The sequence below is a fragment of the Nansenia antarctica genome (genome assembly GCF_963989245.1).
Source record: "Nansenia antarctica genome assembly, chromosome: 13".
NCBI lineage: Eukaryota > Metazoa > Chordata > Actinopteri > Argentiniformes > Microstomatidae > Nansenia > Nansenia antarctica.
In genome coordinates, this window is record NC_137683.1 from 31,309,557 (window position 1) to 31,327,482 (window position 17,926).

Genomic DNA, 17,926 nt, shown 5'->3' on the forward strand with positions numbered 1-17,926 from the left:
CGTTAGAAAATATTTGTGCCGGTCAACGTGTCCGGGAAGATTTCAATTTACCGGACAAACGTGAGATATTCCGGTCATCATATTCATATATAATATAGCTGTTTGTCGCAGTGATTAGCTGTTGTGTAGCCTATATATGCCGTTTAATGTCTATTTCTCATCCGATACGATTAGATGCGAGCTATATAATAATATAATATAGATATAATATAGGCTTTCATGATTCGCATGCGCGCTATGCCATGTCCAGCGCTGAACGCGCGCCACATTGTCAACGGAGTCGCTGTGGCGGTGCCCTCACTCAAGACACAATCTGGAGCCTTAACTGCTTTCAGTAGCTCAGTCAGTCCCACATACTGATGACATGCAATGCCATTTTTTGCCATGTGAAATGCAACTTGTAGCTGAGAGTGCAGCTTATTGTTAGCCGTTTCATTAGCCTGCTCACAGTGGCCTTTCATAGCGGTTTGCTGTTGCCTCAAACTGACCGCCGATATGTGCTCACTGCACCGCCTGTGATCAGTGAGAGCCGACATTCTCATATTCGTTGCTCCTCTCGTGAATCCGTTATTCCTCCCCGATGTTTTGCACGGTGAGCAGAACATTTTCCTTCCCCATCTAAACGCAGCCAGGGGAAATGTTCTTTCCATTTAACTCGGAACCGTCGAGCCGCCTACATCTCTTTACAGTCAGACTTCTCCTCAGACTCATTGTAGCTTGGTTTCATGAAGTAATTGTTAAGCTTACAGTGTTTCCTCCAGGAATTTTTACAATGGTGGCGGGTGGCCGTGACCGCGTGCGATTTTTTACGCGTGCACGCGCATGAAACGCGCACGCGCGCTCAAAACGTTTTTTTTTTTTTTTTTTTTTTCTAATCACAGCCAAAACTAGAGGATGGCCCAAAAATTTTTTTTATGAATATACAGAATATAAACTTGTGACTGACAGTCACATACACACACAAAGATCATCAGCTATAATATAATACGAAGTAGGCCTACATGAGCACAAAAGCGGCTAACGTTACTGATTAACTGTTTACTGTAGTGCAGAGAGATGGTAGTCGTAGGCGGCGTATCAAATGACAAAGCTAAACGTTTAATGAAGGACATGAACGATTGTCAACAACACACTCAAGCAGTAAATAGAACAGTCTAAACAACTTGGGTACTACGGACGGAACAATAGTCTCAACCTATAGTTCCGTGCGTGAATTGTCAACCCACCACATTACAGAAGTAAAATCACAGTCAGATGGAGCATTCGGTAAACAGCTGAGTATCAGCTGAGTTAAAGAAAACAAACTCTTACCTTTGATGAGACCCACATGAGCCCTGTTTTCCCGTACTTCTCCCGTGTGTCTCTTATTGTCCAAATGTTCCCTGAATTTTAGCTGCATGTTTTTCCAGCATGTAATTCCGTTGTCAATAAAAAAATCGTCTCCCCTTCTTTTCCCCTTGACAATACTGTGTCGTTGCTAAAGTGACGGCACATAAGAATCGTTTTTTGACTTGCTAATGTCTGCTAACGTAGCACTTGAAACTGGCGCCGTTCTCTGGACTGCAGCTGCTCCCGCGTTAGCATTAGCATCCATCTTTTCTTCTCCCTTCTCACCGTCACGAGCTCAAATTCATCCATTATAGCGCTGATCTAGGATCAGATATATTTTAATCAGCTAAAATGTGTTTTTTTTTTTTTTTTTTTTTGAGAACTTTTTTTGTTTTGTTTTAGTGGACTGAATCAATTCGTGGCGGAGGAAATTCCATCGTGGCGGCCCGCCACCAATAAATGCATGTAGAGGAAACACTGGCTTACTTTGTCTTGCCATGTTTTACCTCTCGCTCGCTATGGTGCACTTTGAGCTGCAACGTTTGCAGGTTAAAAGCGCTAGCCTATACAAATAAAAGTTATTATTATGGTGGCCCGCTGCGCAGGGTTGCCAGATGGGCCGGGTTATCGCCGAATGGGCTACTGGGTTTAGCGGTAATAGACTGGTTAGGCTGTATTGTCAATCCCATCTGGCAACCCTGCCGCCGCTGTTTCGCATAGGCTAGCCTACACATTAGGAGTCATCATCATGCCGGCGTCAAATCATATCATAATAAAAGAAATATATACCCTATATATTCATCTTTTTTAATATAGAAGGAATCAGAATGTGAACTTTAGCGAATTGTATTCAAATTGTGCTTAGAGGGAATTATTTTCACCGGACATTATGACCGAAGAGATTTCAATTTGTCGGACTTCAACAAATTTTACCGGACAAAGACCAGTAATTACCGGTTAACGGAAACCCTGGGTCTAACAGACTGTGGTTGGGGTGGCTGGGGTCTAACAGACTGTGGTTGGGGTGGCTGGGGTCTAACAGACTGTGGTTGGGGTGGCTGGGGTCTAACAGACTGTGGTTGGGGGGGTTGGGGTCTAACAGACTGTGGTTGGGGTGGCTGGGGTCTAACAGACTGTGGTTGGGGGGGCTGGGGTCCAACAGGCTGTGGTTGGAGTGGCTGGGGTCTAACAGACTGTGGTTGGGGTGGCTGGGGTCTAACAGACTGTGGTTGGGGGGGGGGGCTGGGGTCTAGCAGGCTGTGGCTGGGGTCTAACAGACTGTGGTTGGGGTGGCTGGGGTCTAACAGGCTGTGGTTGGAGGGGCTGGGGTCTAACAGACTGTGGTTGGGGTGGCTGGGGTCTATGTGTGACGAGTATGTGTGATGTACCTCCCGTCTATGCGGTATGTGTGACGTACCTCCCGCCTATGCAGTATGTGTGACGTACCTCCCGCCTATGCAGTATGTGTGACGTACCTCCTGACTATGCTCCTCCGTGTGTTCACGTCCAGGTGGATCCCGCGGAGTTGAACCACATGAGCGATGTTGTCATTTCCTGCCATGACGAGGCGTTTGCCGAGGGCAGTGCGGAGGCCGAGCAGGATGAGGGTAAAACGTCGACCTTCTGTCTGTCTGGGAGGCTGGGGGAGGCAGGGGGAGACTGGGGGAGGCAGGGGGAGGCTGGGGGAGGCAGGGGGAGGCTGGGGGAGGCTGGGGGAGGCTGGTGGAGGCTGGTGGAGGTAGGAAACGGAGGACGGACTCGTTGTCAGTTGTGTTTGGTACCATTCACCAATCCTGTTCCATCCTCCCAATGACAACAGGCCTCTGATGTCTACCTCCACCAGCCTCCCCTGCTGTCTACCCATCATCTACCCATGTCTGTTGTCGTGTGTTTCCCTTCAAGAGGTTGGTTAGGTGTATAGACTTCTGCTATGACATCACCCTACTGAAGTTAGGGATATACCCTAACTTAGGGTTACAGTTAGGGTAAAGGTTAAAGTTGAGGTTAGGGTAAAGGTTAAAGTTGAGGTTAGGGTAAAGGTTAAAGTCGAGGTTAGGTAAAGGTTAAAGTCGAGGTTAGGTAAAGGTTAAGGTTGAGGTTAGGTAAAGGTTAAAGTCGAGGTTAGGTTAAGGTTAAGGTTGGTAAGGGTTGGATTGTCCCAAGCGTCCCTCTTAGCATCTACTGACCCCTGACCCTTGACCCCTGCAGACCCTGCACAGACTCCAACACCAACCAGCACACCTGGGGTTGTCATGGCGAACCAGAAGACCACCGCCATCGAGAAGTTTGAACGCGTCCGCAAGTGGAGCATTACTACATACAAGGTGAGGGAGGGAGGGGGGGGAGGGAAGGAGGGAGGGGGAGGGGGTGGGAGGGAGAGAGGAGGAGGGGGGGGAGGGAAGGAGGGAGGGGGTGGGGGAGAGAGAGGGAGAGGGGGAGGAGGGAGGGGGAGGGGGGGAGGGAGGGAGGGAGGGAGAGAGGGAGGGGGTGGGGGAGAGAGAGAGAGGGAGGGGAAGGGAGGGGGGAGAGAGAGGGAGGGGGAGAGGGGAGGGAGTGGGGAGGAGGGAGAGAGGGGGAGGAGGGGGAGAGAGAGCGAGAGAAAGAGAGAGAGGTAAACATGACAACACACATGGACGCAGGGAGGGGGAGAGAGAGGGAGGGAGGGAGGGAGAGAGGGTGAGAGAGAGACCGGCGCCCCCCTCCCCTCTCTGGAAGAGCTGTACAACACACGCTGCCTCAGGAAGGCCTCCAAGATCTCCAGAGACCCATCCCACCCTGGGTACGAACACTTTGCTCGGCTGCCCTCGAACAGGCGGTACAGGACCATGTTCGCAAGGACAAACAGACTGAAGCTCAGCTTCTACCCCAGGGCCATCCAGGCCCTGAACACAGCAAAGACCTAGGTTCTGGGCCCTGGACAGTCTGGAGGGATTGATGGCAGCTGCTGGATTGAAAATCAGGTGTAGTGCTGAGGCACAAATGTGTACATTTCAAGCCTGCAAACTGCGACACTTTAAATTAATGTGCAATAACACTATGTGCAATATGACAACCCTAGGGTACATAAGGTTGCAGAGAATAGGAAATGTTAGAATAGGTATAGCATAGCATAGAGTACAGCACAGTGTTTTGAATGAATGAATGAATGAATGAATTTATTTGTACAGTATAGTATAGTGGATAGTGTACATAGCCTTTATTTATGTAAACCAGCTCCTTTCCCTTCTTGTTTTTTTTTCTTTTTTTTTCTTTCCTAGCACCAGGGGAGCCACCCCTCCCAAATTTCGTTGTTTGGTACCTGTACTATATCAATGACAATAAAGACCATTCATTCATTCATTCATTCATAAACATTCCTCCTTCTATCTCTCCTCCCCCTCCCCCTCCCCTCTCCCCTCCTCACCCCCCCCCCCTCCAGTGCACCAGGCAGGTTCTGTCAGAGAAGATGGGCCGTGGTTCTCGCACGGTGGACCCGGACCTGGACACACGCGTGGAAGTAATCCGCGACGACCGCCGTCGCTACGACAACGTGATGCGCCTGGCGCAGACGCTGGCCATCCAGCTGACCCATGTCAGTCATACCCAGAAGACACTGGGGGACGCCTTCGCCGACCTCAGCGTGAAGACGCCGTCGCTGCACGTGAGTGTCAAACTAACTATGTTTTTATTTTAATGTTTTTATTATTATTATTATTAGTAGTAGTATTCTTTTATTATTATTATTTTTTATTATTATTAGTATTATTATTAGTATTATTATTAGTATTATTATTAGTAGTAGTAGTAGTAGTAGTAGTAGTAGTAGTAGTAGTAGTAGTAGTAGTAGTAGTAGTAGTAGTAGTAGTAGTAGTAGTAGTAGTAGTAGTAGTAGTAGTAGTAGTAGTAGTAGTAGTAGTAGTAGTAGTAGTAGTAGTAGTAGTAGTAGTAGTAGTAGTAGTAGTAGTAGTAGTAGTAGTAGTAGTAGTAGTAGTAGTAGTAGTAGTAGTAGTAGTAGTAGTAGTAGTAGTAGTAGTAGTAGTAGTAGTAGTAGTAGTAGTAGTAGTAGTAGTAGTAGTAGTAGTAGTAGTAGTAGTAGTAGTAGTAGTAGTAGTAGTAGTAGTAGTAGTAGTAGTAGTAGTAGTAGTAGTAGTAGTAGTAGTAGTAGTAGTAGTAGTAGTAGTAGTAGTAGTAGTAGTAGTAGTAGTAGTAGTAGTAGTAGTAGTAGTAGTAGTAGTAGTAGTAGTAGTAGTAGTAGTAGTAGTAGTAGTAGTAGTAGTAGTAGTAGTAGTAGTAGTAGTAGTAGTAGTAGTAGTAGTAGTAGTAGTAGTAGTAGTAGTAGTAGTAGTAGTAGTAGTAGTAGTAGTAGTAGTAGTAGTAGTAGTAGTAGTAGTAGTAGTAGTAGTAGTAGTAGTAGTAGTAGTAGTAGTAGTAGTAGTAGTAGTAGTAGTAGTAGTAGTAGTAGTAGTAGTAGTAGGATTCTTATTTTTATTATTTTTATTATTATTATTATTGCTTTATTGGGGTAGAGACAGGAAGTACAGGAAGGATGACAGGAAGTCAGGATGGTGCGCTACGCCGCTAAGCGCTAGGGTTGGGCGGTTTCCAATTTTTTACACCGTTGAACTGTCCCCAAATGTAACCGCTGTTTACAGTTTTACCGTAACACCGCCCAGCCCTACTCAGCGCCCCACAGACAAGGTTTCATTAGCCAAACAGCCACTGCCTACTGACCGCTAGGCTACATGCCGCCCCATTTCACCCCTCGCCACTGGTCCAGGGAGGTCAGGGGTCAGATGGTCCAGAGGTCAGATGGTCCATGGGGGTCAGGGGTCAGGTGCTCCAGGGGTCAAATCCACCCCCCCTGATTGGTTGCATTAGGATCTGGTCTTAGATCAATGGCTCAGGGCCTTCTCTCTCTCTCTCTCTCTCTCTCTCTCTCTCTCTCTCTCTCTCTCTCTCTCTCTCTCTCTCTCTCTCTCTCTCCACTCTTCTTCTCGCCGTCCCTCTGGCGCCTCCTCAGGTGGAGTTTGGCGTGAACGCAGACACCCAGAAGTTCCTGTCCAAGAGCGGAGAGTCGGTGGTGGAGGCCATGAACACCTTCACCGCCGACATGGACACGCTGGTCAACAAGACCATGGAGGACACCATGGTCAACATCAAACACTACGAGACCGCCAGGTAAACACACATGTAGGCTAGTAGGGTGTTAGCAGTTAGCATGCGGGTAGGGTGACCAGATGTCACCAAAGTGAAACAATATCTAGTTTTTTTTTGTTTGTTTTTTCCACAACACCAACTTGAAGTTTTAAAGTACCCACTCGATATAATAAACAATATTTTAACTATCACTAAATACTTTTTTCAGGATTAGATTCACTGTTCTCGTTTGCCGTAGGCTTCTGGTAAGGGACCACTTTCGTTTTAGGACGTGTTCAAAAGCAAGGACTACAGTGTTCATCTATTTATGTGTTTTTAGCATGTTCATGTTCTATCAGCATGTTGTGTGATGTTATAAAAACGTAGTTAGACGTTTGTAGCGATGTACCACTGTTAGCCGCTAGCTGTTAACAGCGTTTGTTGCTGCAGCAGAGTGATTTTTCTCCCAGTCTCTGTCTGAGGTGCACCAACATTCAAATACTCGTGTCGTCTTCAATTCTTTTCCGATTTCAATGTATGACTCATCATTTGAAAGCTTACAATCTGTAGTTTCAGGCTATCTAAAAACTGAAAAATGACTTGGGCAATTGGTTTATCCTTTGACTAGCTGTTATCACTGTCATTGTGTGTTGTTTTCGTTGTTGTTTTCGTCTAGTAGTGTGTGCGCGCCTTAGCCTTGACACCTATGTCAATGCATTTGTGTTGCAATTTGATGTAAACAGACACCTCTCGGAAATGAGAAAGACGTGAAATTCGTCTTGAAATTTTTTTTGTTTGTTTTTTCGATTTTCGTTTTTTTAGCTAACATTCAACTCGAAGATGTGAAGTACCCACTCGTTATTTTTCCGAACAGTTTTACGTTCATTAAATAAGTGTAATCTATAACACAATGACTTTGTTTCTTGTTGTTTGATGGGGATTCATTATCTTTGATGGGGATTTTCTGTGCTTAGTGATTTCAAGTGTAGCAACTTTCAAATACTCATGTCGTCTTCAATTTGTTTCCGATTTCAATGTATGATGCATCATTTGAAAGCTTACAATCTGTAGTTTAAGCACATGTAAAAAACAGAAAAATTATTTTGCCTACAGGTAGCCCTTTTCATTGGCAGTTGTCACATTTGTGTTGCAAATGGGAGACAAGTTAGCTAGCTCGATAGCCTACATACTCAATCATCTACAGGTCTAACTGTCATGCTACTTTTCTTTATTAATATACTAAATTGATACTGCACTTTGACCTCACTTTCTGCTCCATACAGATACTTTATGAGGTGCACATTCAAATAAGATATATTTGTTTTTATCTGCATAGTCTATTGGATGCTACTAAATAAACCAAATAGAATAGGAAACAGAATGGAAATGCACATATATTAAGAAAATAATTGGATAGACATAGCTCTCTCGGCCGGGGGGGGGGATGCTACCAGGGGCACCTAAAGTTCGATCCAGGCCTGTTGAGAGGGTGTCCCACATTGTCCCACACAAACATACTCCTTGTCCCACATTTGGTTTGTTGGGACCTGGTCACCCTACATGCGGGTGTGTGTGTGTCTGCCCTGCAGGGTGCTAGTAGGGGGTTAGCTTAGCAGTTAGTACCTGTAGCAGCAAGGTAAACACACCTGTATCAGTCAGATAAACACACGTGTAGGCTAGTAGGGTGTTAGCAGCAGTTAGCATGCGGATGTGTAGCTAGTAAGGTGTTAGCAGCAGTTAGCATGCGGGTGTGTTTCTAGTAAGGTGTTAGCAGCAGTTAGCATGCAGTTGTGTGTCTCCCACCTATGCAGTATGTGTGACGTACCTCCCACCTATGCAGTATGTGTGTCGTACCTCCCACCTATGCAGTATGTGTGTCGTACCTCCCACCTATGCAGTATGTGTGTCGTACCTCCCACCTATGCAGTATGTGTGTCGTACCTCCCGCCTATGCAGTATGTGTGTCGTACCTCCCGCCTATGCAGTATGTGTGACGTACCTCCCGCCTATGCAGTATGTGTGACGTACCTCCCGCCTATGCAGTATGTGTGACGTACCTCCCGCCTATGCAGTATGTGTGACGTACCTCCCGCCTATGCAGTATGTGTGACGTACCTCCCACCTATGCAGTATGTGTGACGTACCTCCCACCTATGCAGTATGTGTGACGTACCTCCCACCTATGCAGTATGTGTGTCGTACCTTCCCCCTATGCTCCTACGTGTGTTCACTTCCACCTGCAGGGTGGAGTACGACGCCTACCGCTGTGACCTGGAGGAGCTGAACCTGGGGCCGCGTGACGCCGCCACCCTGCCCCGCCTGGAGCACGCCCAGGTCACCTTCCAGGACCACCGCCAGAAGTACGAGAGGGCCCGCGACGACCTGTCAGTCAAACTCAAGCTTCTGCAGGAGAACAAGGTAGGGAGGGGGGTAGGGAGGGAGGGTGGGGGGGAGAGGGAGGGGGGGAGGGAGGGAGGTGGGGGGGAGAGGGAGGGAGGGAGGGAGGGGGGGAGGGGGGGAGGGGGAGTGGGGTAGGGAGGTGGGGGGGAGAGGGAGGGAGGGAGGGGGGGAAAGAGGGAGGGAGGTGGGGGGGAGAGGGAGGGAGGGAGGGAGGGAGGGGGGGAGGGAGGGGGGTAGGGAGGGAGGGAGGGAGGGAGGGAGGGAGGGAGGGAGGGAGGGAGGGATCCATCCAAGGAGAGGAAGGGAAGTGTAGATGAGATCTTCTGAATCGTCACTACACAGACTGAACATGCTGGGCTGTACAGACTGAACATGCTGGGCTGTACAGACTGAACATGCTGGGCTGTACAGACTGAACATGCTAGGCTCTACAGACTGAACATGCTAGGCTCTACAGACTGAACATGCTAGGCTTTACAGACTGAACATGCTGGGCTTTACAGACTGAACATGCTAGGCTTTACAGACTGAACATGCTAGGCTTTACAGACTGAACATGCTGGGCTTTACAGACTGAACATGCTGGGCTTTACAGACTGAACATGCTGGGCTGTACAGACTGAACATGCTGGGCTGTACAGACTGAACATGCTGGGCTGTACAGACTGAACATGCTAGGCTCTACAGACTGAACATGCTAGGCTCTACAGACTGAACATGCTAGGCTTTACAGACTGAACATGCTGGGCTTTACAGACTGAACATGCTGGGCTTTACAGACTGAACATGCTAGGCTTTACAGACTGAACATGCTAGGCTTTACAGACTGAACATGCTGGGCTTTACAGACTGAACATGCTAGGCTTTACAGACTGAACATGCTAGGCTTTACAGACTGAACATGCTGGGCTGTACAGACTGAACATGCTGGGCTGTACAGACTGAACATGCTGGGCTGTACAGACTGAACATGCTAGGCTCTACAGACTGAACATGCTAGGCTCTACAGACTGAACATGCTAGGCTTTACAGACTGAACATGCTGGGCTTTACAGACTGAACATGCTAGGCTTTACAGACTGAACATGCTAGGCTTTACAGACTGAACATGCTGGGCTTTACAGACTGAACATGCTGGGCTTTACAGACTGAACATGCTGGGCTGTACAGACTGAACATGCTGGGCTGTACAGACTGAACATGCTGGGCTGTACAGACTGAACATGCTAGGCTCTACAGACTGAACATGCTAGGCTCTACAGACTGAACATGCTAGGCTTTACAGACTGAACATGCTGGGCTTTACAGACTGAACATGCTGGGCTTTACAGACTGAACATGCTAGGCTTTACAGACTGAACATGCTAGGCTTTACAGACTGAACATGCTGGGCTTTACAGACTGAACATGCTAGGCTTTACAGACTGAACATGCTAGGCTTTACAGACTGAACATGCTAGGCTTTACAGACTGAACATGCTGGGCTTTACAGACTGAACATGCTAGGCTTTACAGACTGAACATGCTAGGCTTTACAGACTGAACATGCTGGGCTTTACAGACTGAACATGCTAGGCTTTACAGACTGAACATGCTAGGCTTTACAGACTGAACATGCTAGGCTGTACAGACTGAACATGCTAGGCTTTACAGACTGAACATGCTAGGCTTTACAGACTGAACATGCTAGGCTTTACAGACTGAACATGCTAGGCTTTACAGACTGAACATGCTAGGCTTTACAGACTGAACATGCTAGGCTGTACAGACTGAACATGCTAGGCTTTACAGACTGAACATGCTAGGCTTTACAGACTGAACATGCTAGGCTTTACAGACTGAACATGCTAGGCTTTACAGACTGAACTTGCTAGGCTTTACAGACTGAACATGCTAGGCTTTACAGACTGAACATGCTAGGCTTTACAGACTGAACATGCTGGGCTGTACAGACTGAACATGCTGGGCTTTACAGACTGAACATGCTAGGCTTTACAGACTGAACATGCTAGGCTTTACAGACTGAACATGCTAGACTTTACAGACTGAACATGCTGGGCTTTACAGACTGAACATGCTAGGCTTTACAGACTGAACATGCTAGGCTTTACAGAGTGAACATGCTGGGCTGTACAGACTGAACATGCTGGGCTTTACAGACTGAACATGCTAGGCTTTACAGACTGAACATGCTAGGCTTTACAGACTGAACATGCTAGGCTTTACAGAGTGAACATGCTAGGCTTTACAGAGTGAACATGCTAGGCTTTACAGACTGAACATGCTAGGCTTTACAGACTGAACATGCTAGGCTTTACAGACTGAACATGCTAGGCTTTACAGACTGAACATGCTGGGCTTTACAGACTGAACATGCTGGGCTTTACAGACTGAACATGCTAGGCTGTACAGACTGAACATGCTAGGCTGTACAGTGGAGTGCTTGTGCAGCGTTGCGGCAGGCCTGAATATGGAAAAGGCACCCTCTGAAACCTCCTCTCCTCCGTGTGTCCGTCCAGGTGAAGGTGCTCCACAACCAGCTGCTGGTCCTCCACGCGGCCGTGGCCTCCAGCCACGCTGCCACCCACCAGCACCTGGAGCACCAGGCCACCACCCGGCTCGGCATGCCCATGGCGGAGCCTCCCTCCTGGCTAGAGGAGAGCTAACCTCCCCTCCCTACCTCCACCTCCACCAGCACCTCCACCCAACCTCACCCTCCTCCACCCGCTCAACACGCCCAGGACAGAGGACCCCCCGACTGAAGGACAGCTCCGCCCCCTCCCCTGACTCCGCCCCCTCCCCTGGCCCCGCCCCCTCCCCTGGCTGGACAGCTTTTCCTGTTCAGGTCAGGTGGGGGGGGGCGGGGGGTAAACTCCAGGCCCTGACCGCTGCACAGGCTGTCTTTGTGTAGCTGGGCCCCCCCACCCCCCCGACCTAATCCTCTTAGCCACCCTGGGAGTGTGTGTGTGTGAGTGTGTGAGTGAGTGTGTGTGTGTGAGTGTGTGTGTGTGTGTGTGTGTGCCTGCCTGCTTGCTTGCATGCGTGTGTGTCTGTGTGTGTGCATATGCCTGTCTGTCTGTCTGTCTGTGTGTGTGCCTGTCTGTCTGTGTGTGTGCCTGTCTGTCTGTGTGTGTGCCTGCCTGTCTGTCTGTCTGTGCGTGCGCCTGTCTGTCTGTCTGTCTCCCCCTCTCTCACTTCCCCCGGTAAAGCCTGAGTTAAACCACTGCAACAGCTCTCTAACACGGCCAGTTAAACCACTGGACCAAAGATCTGATGCAGGGGGATGGATTAGCTCCCTGATCCTCCATGCATGCATCGATAGAACACCAGGGGAGGCTGGGGGAGGTAGAACACATGGGGAGGCTGGTGGAGGCTGGGGGAGGTAGAACACCAGGGGAGGCTGGGGGAGGTAGAACACATGGGGAGGCTGGTGGAGGCTGGGGGAGGTAGAACACCAGGGGAGGCTGGGGGAGGTAGAACACCAGGGGAGGCTAGGGGAGGTAGAACACCAAGGGAGGTAGAACACCAGGGGAGGCTGGGGGGGAGGTAGAACACCAGGGGAGGCTGGGGGAGGAGGTAGAACACCAGGGGAGGCTGGGGGAGGTAGAACACCAGGGGAGGCTGGTGGAGGTAGAAATCAGAGGATGGACCCATTGTCATGCATGGCACAGAATGGGGTGTTTGACACCATCCCTCCCTGTCCCCAGACCTCTGATCTCCACCTCCTACTTTGTACTATTACGTTCCAAACACAGCAACAGCACTTTCTAACTTTCTAACGTCCTAACGTGTGTGTTTCCAAAGATGTTCAATCACACACAACGGACAGATTGTCCTCCAGTAGAGAGAGTAGAGAGAGTAGAGAGAGTAGAGAGAGTAGAGAGAGTAGAGAGTAGAGAGGAGAGAGTAGAGAGAGTAGAGAGTAGAGAGTAGAGAGGAGAGAGTAGAGAGTAGAGAGTAGAGAGTAGAGAGTAGAGAGTAGAGAGTAGAGAGTAGAGAGTAGAGAGGAGAGCGGAGAGAGGAGAGAGGAGAGAGGAGAGAGGAGAGAGGAGAGAGTAGAGAGGAGAGAGTAGAGAGTGGAGAGAGGAGAGAGGAGAGAGGAGGGAGGAGAGAGTAGAGAGGAGAGAGGAGAGAGGAGAGAGGAGAGAGAGAGGAGAGAGAGAGGAGAGGGGAGAGAGAGTAGAGAGAGGAGAGAGTAGAGAGAGTAGAGAGGGGAGAGAGTTAACTTGTTTATCTGTCTGTCTGTCTGCCTATCTGTCTGTCTGTCTGCCTGCCTATCTGTCTGTCTGCCAATCTGTCTGCCTGTCTGTCTGTCTGTCCTGTGTGTACCCCTCCCTCCACCTCCATCCTAGCAGTGTTCATGTCTGCAGTTTTTTTTTTTCCTTTTGTCGTTTCCCGGTGCTTAAAGCACGTCTCCCGTCAAGATGAACGCGACCAAATATAACATATTAATGGTGTGTGCAATAACTATTTACCAATGTAACCATGCCCATGTAACTATGGCGATGTAACTATGGCGATGTAACTATGGCGATGTATGACAATTGAGTATTTTTGTTATCCGAAGTGAATAAAAACACCAAACAATGCCAAACTGTTGTGATTCTCACCATGTCTTAATGTTAGAGAGATAGACAGACATGTTGGTAAGTAAGTAGATAGATAGATAGATAGATAGATAGATAGATAGATAGATAGATAGATAGATAGACAGATAGAGACAGATAGATAGACAGATAGACAGATAGACAGATAGACAGATAGACAGATAGATAGATAGATAGATAGACAGATAGACAGATAGATCTTCACTTTTCCACTATTTTAATAATAATAAATAATAATAATACATTTATAATAATACATACTGTATGTATAATGCACTTGACATAAGGAAATCTCAAAGTGTTACAGATTAAAAACAAGAAGAAACAATTTAAAATAATAACAAAAGGCTGTATTAAAAAGGCGGGTTTTAAGGCTTAGTTTAAAAGCCTCCACAGACTGTGGTGCCCTGAGGCGGTCAGGGAGAGGAGAGAGGAAAGGAGAGGAGAGAGGTGGTCAGGGAGAGCATTCCCCAGCCTGGGAGCAGCCCAGCAGAAAGCCCGACCCCCCATGGAGCGGAGCTTGGTCCTGGGGGTCTTGAGGAGGTTGGTGGCAGCAGAGCGGAGGGTAGAGGAGGTCTGAGGGGTATTTTAATTGTTGTTGCCACGCAATCAACCTGTCAATCAACTGGTTGGAATGGGGTATTCTTGTTTTGTTTTTGTGCTCTAGGCACAGGGGTCAGTCAGCCATAGTCGGTGTCCCTTGGGGCAATTAGGGGTTAAGTAGAGCACCCTCCGGAGGCGGGGATCGAACCAGCGACCTTCCGATAGCTAGCCGGCCTCTCTGACCACTAGGCTGTAGATAGAACACTGTAGATCAGTGGTCACCAACCTTTTTAAGCCCAAGATCCCTGACCTCGGCCTTGGTGAAGGCAAGATCTACCTATTGAAGCGTTGAGAGAAAAAGACAGCCAAGATAGTACTTTAAACTTAATGACGTTTATTTGCCTGTATTTTAATTAGATGCAATGCATTGGTCCAACATTAAAATTGATGCTGCAACAAAAAAAAAGACTGTATCAAGCATATCAGGCAGCTGTCTTGCTTTAAGAATTGTACATAACTGAAATTCAATTCAAAGTTTGATTATGTCATTTCATTACAACACAAAAAAATAAAGGCATGGAATGATGGAATGGAGGAATGTATGATAAAATCATTTTGTTCATAGTAACGTTAGCTGACATTCTTGACATTTTGACACTTGACTGACTTAATTATTATTCTTACTTATTAACATTGACAAACATATTTACAATTAGCATTTTATAAAGTAGAACTGTAATGTGTACTTTCTCAGTAAGTGCTAAGTGCAGTCATCTTATGCAGTATCACTTTTCACATCAAAACAAAAGTAAAACTAATGTACTTTCTCATATTATTAACATTGACAAACATATTTACAAGTATAGCATTTTATAAAGTAGAACTGTAATGTGTACTTGTGTCTCAGTCAGTGCTAAGTGCAGTCATCTTATGCAGCATTACTTTTCACATCGAAACAGTCATGTTACTCATTCAAGTCAGTGTGATGGTTGTGACTGGATACTGTCTACAAGTGCTTTGTAGTTTGGCTCATAGCTACTGACTGCCAGTCTGAGACAGTCTGTGAGGTGTCTGTCAGTAAGGCGGCTCCTGTACTTTGATTTGATTATTTTCATCTGTGAAAATGACATTTCACAGAGATATGTGGATCCAAAGTAGGCACTCACTCTTAGTGCACATGCAGTGAGAAGAGGAAACTTCTCTCTGCTGACAAGTCCCCAAAAGTCACTGTCCCTTGACCTGGCTTTCAGCTCTATGTCATTTTGTAAATCAACCATCTCCATGTCAACTCCACTTGGCAAAGTAAATACTTGCTGGAATTTGGCTGCTACCTGCTCTATATCAATGGGCACAAATGGGTTTGAGACAAATGCAGCAATATCTCCCATGACATCTAACTCACCAAAACGCCGATTGAACTCTGTTGCCAGTTTGTCCAGGGGAGCACAGTACTGCTCAGGGTGAAAAGCATCATTGTCTTCCAAGGCATGTGCCATTTTCTCCAGGTTGGGAAAGTGTGTCAGCCTCCCATTCTTTAGGTGTGTGTGGTCCAAACACCGAGCTTGGCCTTGAACCCATTTACTGTGCTTATCATGTGGGGAAGGTGTCGGTCTTTTCCCTGCAGCTCGTAGTTGAGTGCGTTCAGTTTTGCGGTTATGTCTGTCAGGAACCCCAGGTCCAGTAGCCACGCATCGTCTGCCAGTTCCTTGTGCTCCTCGTTCCTTGTAAGTAAGTAGGCCTAAGTAAGTAAAGCTTTATTTATATAGCACCTTTCATACAAGAAATGCAGCTCAAAGTGCTTTACAACAGGAATAAGAACATAAAGTGAATAAAAACATATATAAAAACATATACATGCATAGAATGAATATAAAAGCAGGGGGAAACAGTAAAAAGAAAAGGTAAAGATCTGACTTTCCACACCAATTTAAGTCCTTTGCTTATGAAAATATTTACTACCACTTGCCTTGTCGACAGGAACGTCTTGATCTCGGGCAGCAAGTCGACAAATCGCTGCAGCACTTTGCCGCGACTCAACCACCGCACATCAGCATGGAGAAGCAGGTCTCCGTAAGCAGCGTCGAGCTCGTCCAATAACGCTTTGAATAAGCGGTGCTGAAGCGCTTTCGCTCGAATCGAGTTGACTAGTTTCACCACCAGTGTCATTACATGGGAAAAGTCCAACACCTTACCAGCCAAGGCCTGCTGATGGATCACACAGTGATAATTGACGAAGGAGGGAAAATCAGGGTCATTACGACACAGTCCAATAAATCCATTGCGCGCACCGCGCATTGCTGGGGCCCCGTCAGTAGTAATCGCCACTAGTTTATGGGTATGTCATTTTCACAGACATATTTTTTTAACTCATTGTAAATATCCACACCCCTCGTTTTCTCCTTTAAGTGCAAAAGAGTGAAGAAATCCACCTTTGTTGTAGAATCCTGGAAAACCATTTTGACAAATGTTTTTTTTGCGAGTCACGTAGCAGTACTATTCTCTTATCTGATTGGTCACTTTCATGCAGCATTTGCGACACAACAGTTTGCTAGAGAGAGAGAGAGAGAGAGAGAGAGAGAGAGAGAGAGAGAGAGAGAGAGAGAGAGAGAGAGAGAGAGAGAGAGAGAGAGAGAGAGAGAGAGAGAGAGAGGCGCGTGCAAAACATAGGCTCTTTGTGTATTTATCAATCAAAGATCTACAGGGAAAGTCTCAAAGATCTACCAGTCGATCGCGATCGACGGGTTGGTGACCACTACGATAGAACACTGTAGATAGAACACTGTAGATAGAACACTGAGATAGAACACTGTAGATAGAACACTGTAGATAGAACACTGTAGGTAGAACACTGTAGGTAGACCAGTCTGGATAGAACACGATGATGACATCACCTGTCCCGTACTGTATGTGTGCTAGAACCTCTGCTTGTGTTTACATAGCAACCATCACGTGAGCAAACAAAGATACCTTGTGGCTGGTTGCTAGGGCGAGTTTACTCCCTGTGTTTACTATGGATGAATGTGTTTAACTGTCAGCTACCATGTACAGTATAACATAGTTATAGACATGTATAATATAGTTATAGACATGTATAACATAGTTATAGACATGTATAACATAGTTATAGACCATGTATAACAGAGCAGTTATACAGTTGCCCTCTGCAACAAGTTTCACGTTTTCATGTTACGTCACATTACACACATGTAAGAGTCTAGGCTTCTATTCTTACGCTTCGGTTCCTTGACTAGAAGACAATAAGGCCAGATGGTCAACATAAATACAGTGACAATAGTTACAGGACATACAGTGGTCTCCACAGCTGTTAGATTATTATTACAGTTGTTCTGCAGCCCTGGTAAAGATGAGTGAAAAAGGGTTATCACAAATGTACTTTTTTCTGTCATCAAGGAGTAATTTAATAATAATTATTTAATTTAATTTAATTAATAAACAAAACCGTGTGTGTGTGTGTGTGTGTGTGTGTGTGAGAGAGACTGTTGCCCACGCAAGGAAAGTCAGTGTGCCAAGGGAGGGACAGGCAGAGCTGTTATCTGCCTCTAACACACACACACACACACACACACACACACACACACACACACACACACACACACACACACACACACACTTCATCCTCCATACAGTAAACGGTAAACAGACTGACTTATATAGCGCCTTATTCCAAAGCGCTTTACAACGGCCTCTCATTCACCCGTTCACACACACATTCATTCACACACCAACGGCGGCAAGCTACCATGCAAGGCCTTGCCCGAGGACACCTCCACAACTGGCCAGCCGGGGACCGAACCGCCAAACTGCCGACCTTGTGATTCTATTCTGTTCAGAAATCTACTTCCTGAGCAACTGTCACCCTACGTACGGTACTGACAGGCTGCTGGCTTTCTCCCACTGAAGGTCAAGCTGAC

The 17,926-nt window shown here is 46.9% G+C and overlaps 1 protein-coding gene across 1 annotated transcript in view; it reads left to right on the top strand.

Annotated features, from left to right (window-relative positions):
* LOC308169531 (arfaptin-1-like) overlaps positions 1 to 11,615 on the top strand; it is a gene marked incomplete at its 5' end in the record, with an annotated part of 18,082 nt that extends 6,467 nt beyond the window's left edge. The window contains 6 exons of the mRNA XM_080544215.1: positions 2,840 to 2,936; positions 3,538 to 3,653; positions 4,748 to 4,969; positions 6,329 to 6,486; positions 8,688 to 8,862; positions 11,364 to 11,615. Coding sequence (XP_080400341.1) covers positions 2,840 to 2,936; positions 3,538 to 3,653; positions 4,748 to 4,969; positions 6,329 to 6,486; positions 8,688 to 8,862; positions 11,364 to 11,510 — 915 coding nt within the window. The 3' untranslated portion in view covers positions 11,511 to 11,615. The remainder of the gene's footprint in view (positions 1 to 2,839; positions 2,937 to 3,537; positions 3,654 to 4,747; positions 4,970 to 6,328; positions 6,487 to 8,687; positions 8,863 to 11,363) is intronic.
* Positions 11,616 to 17,926: the final 6,311 nt, after the last annotated feature.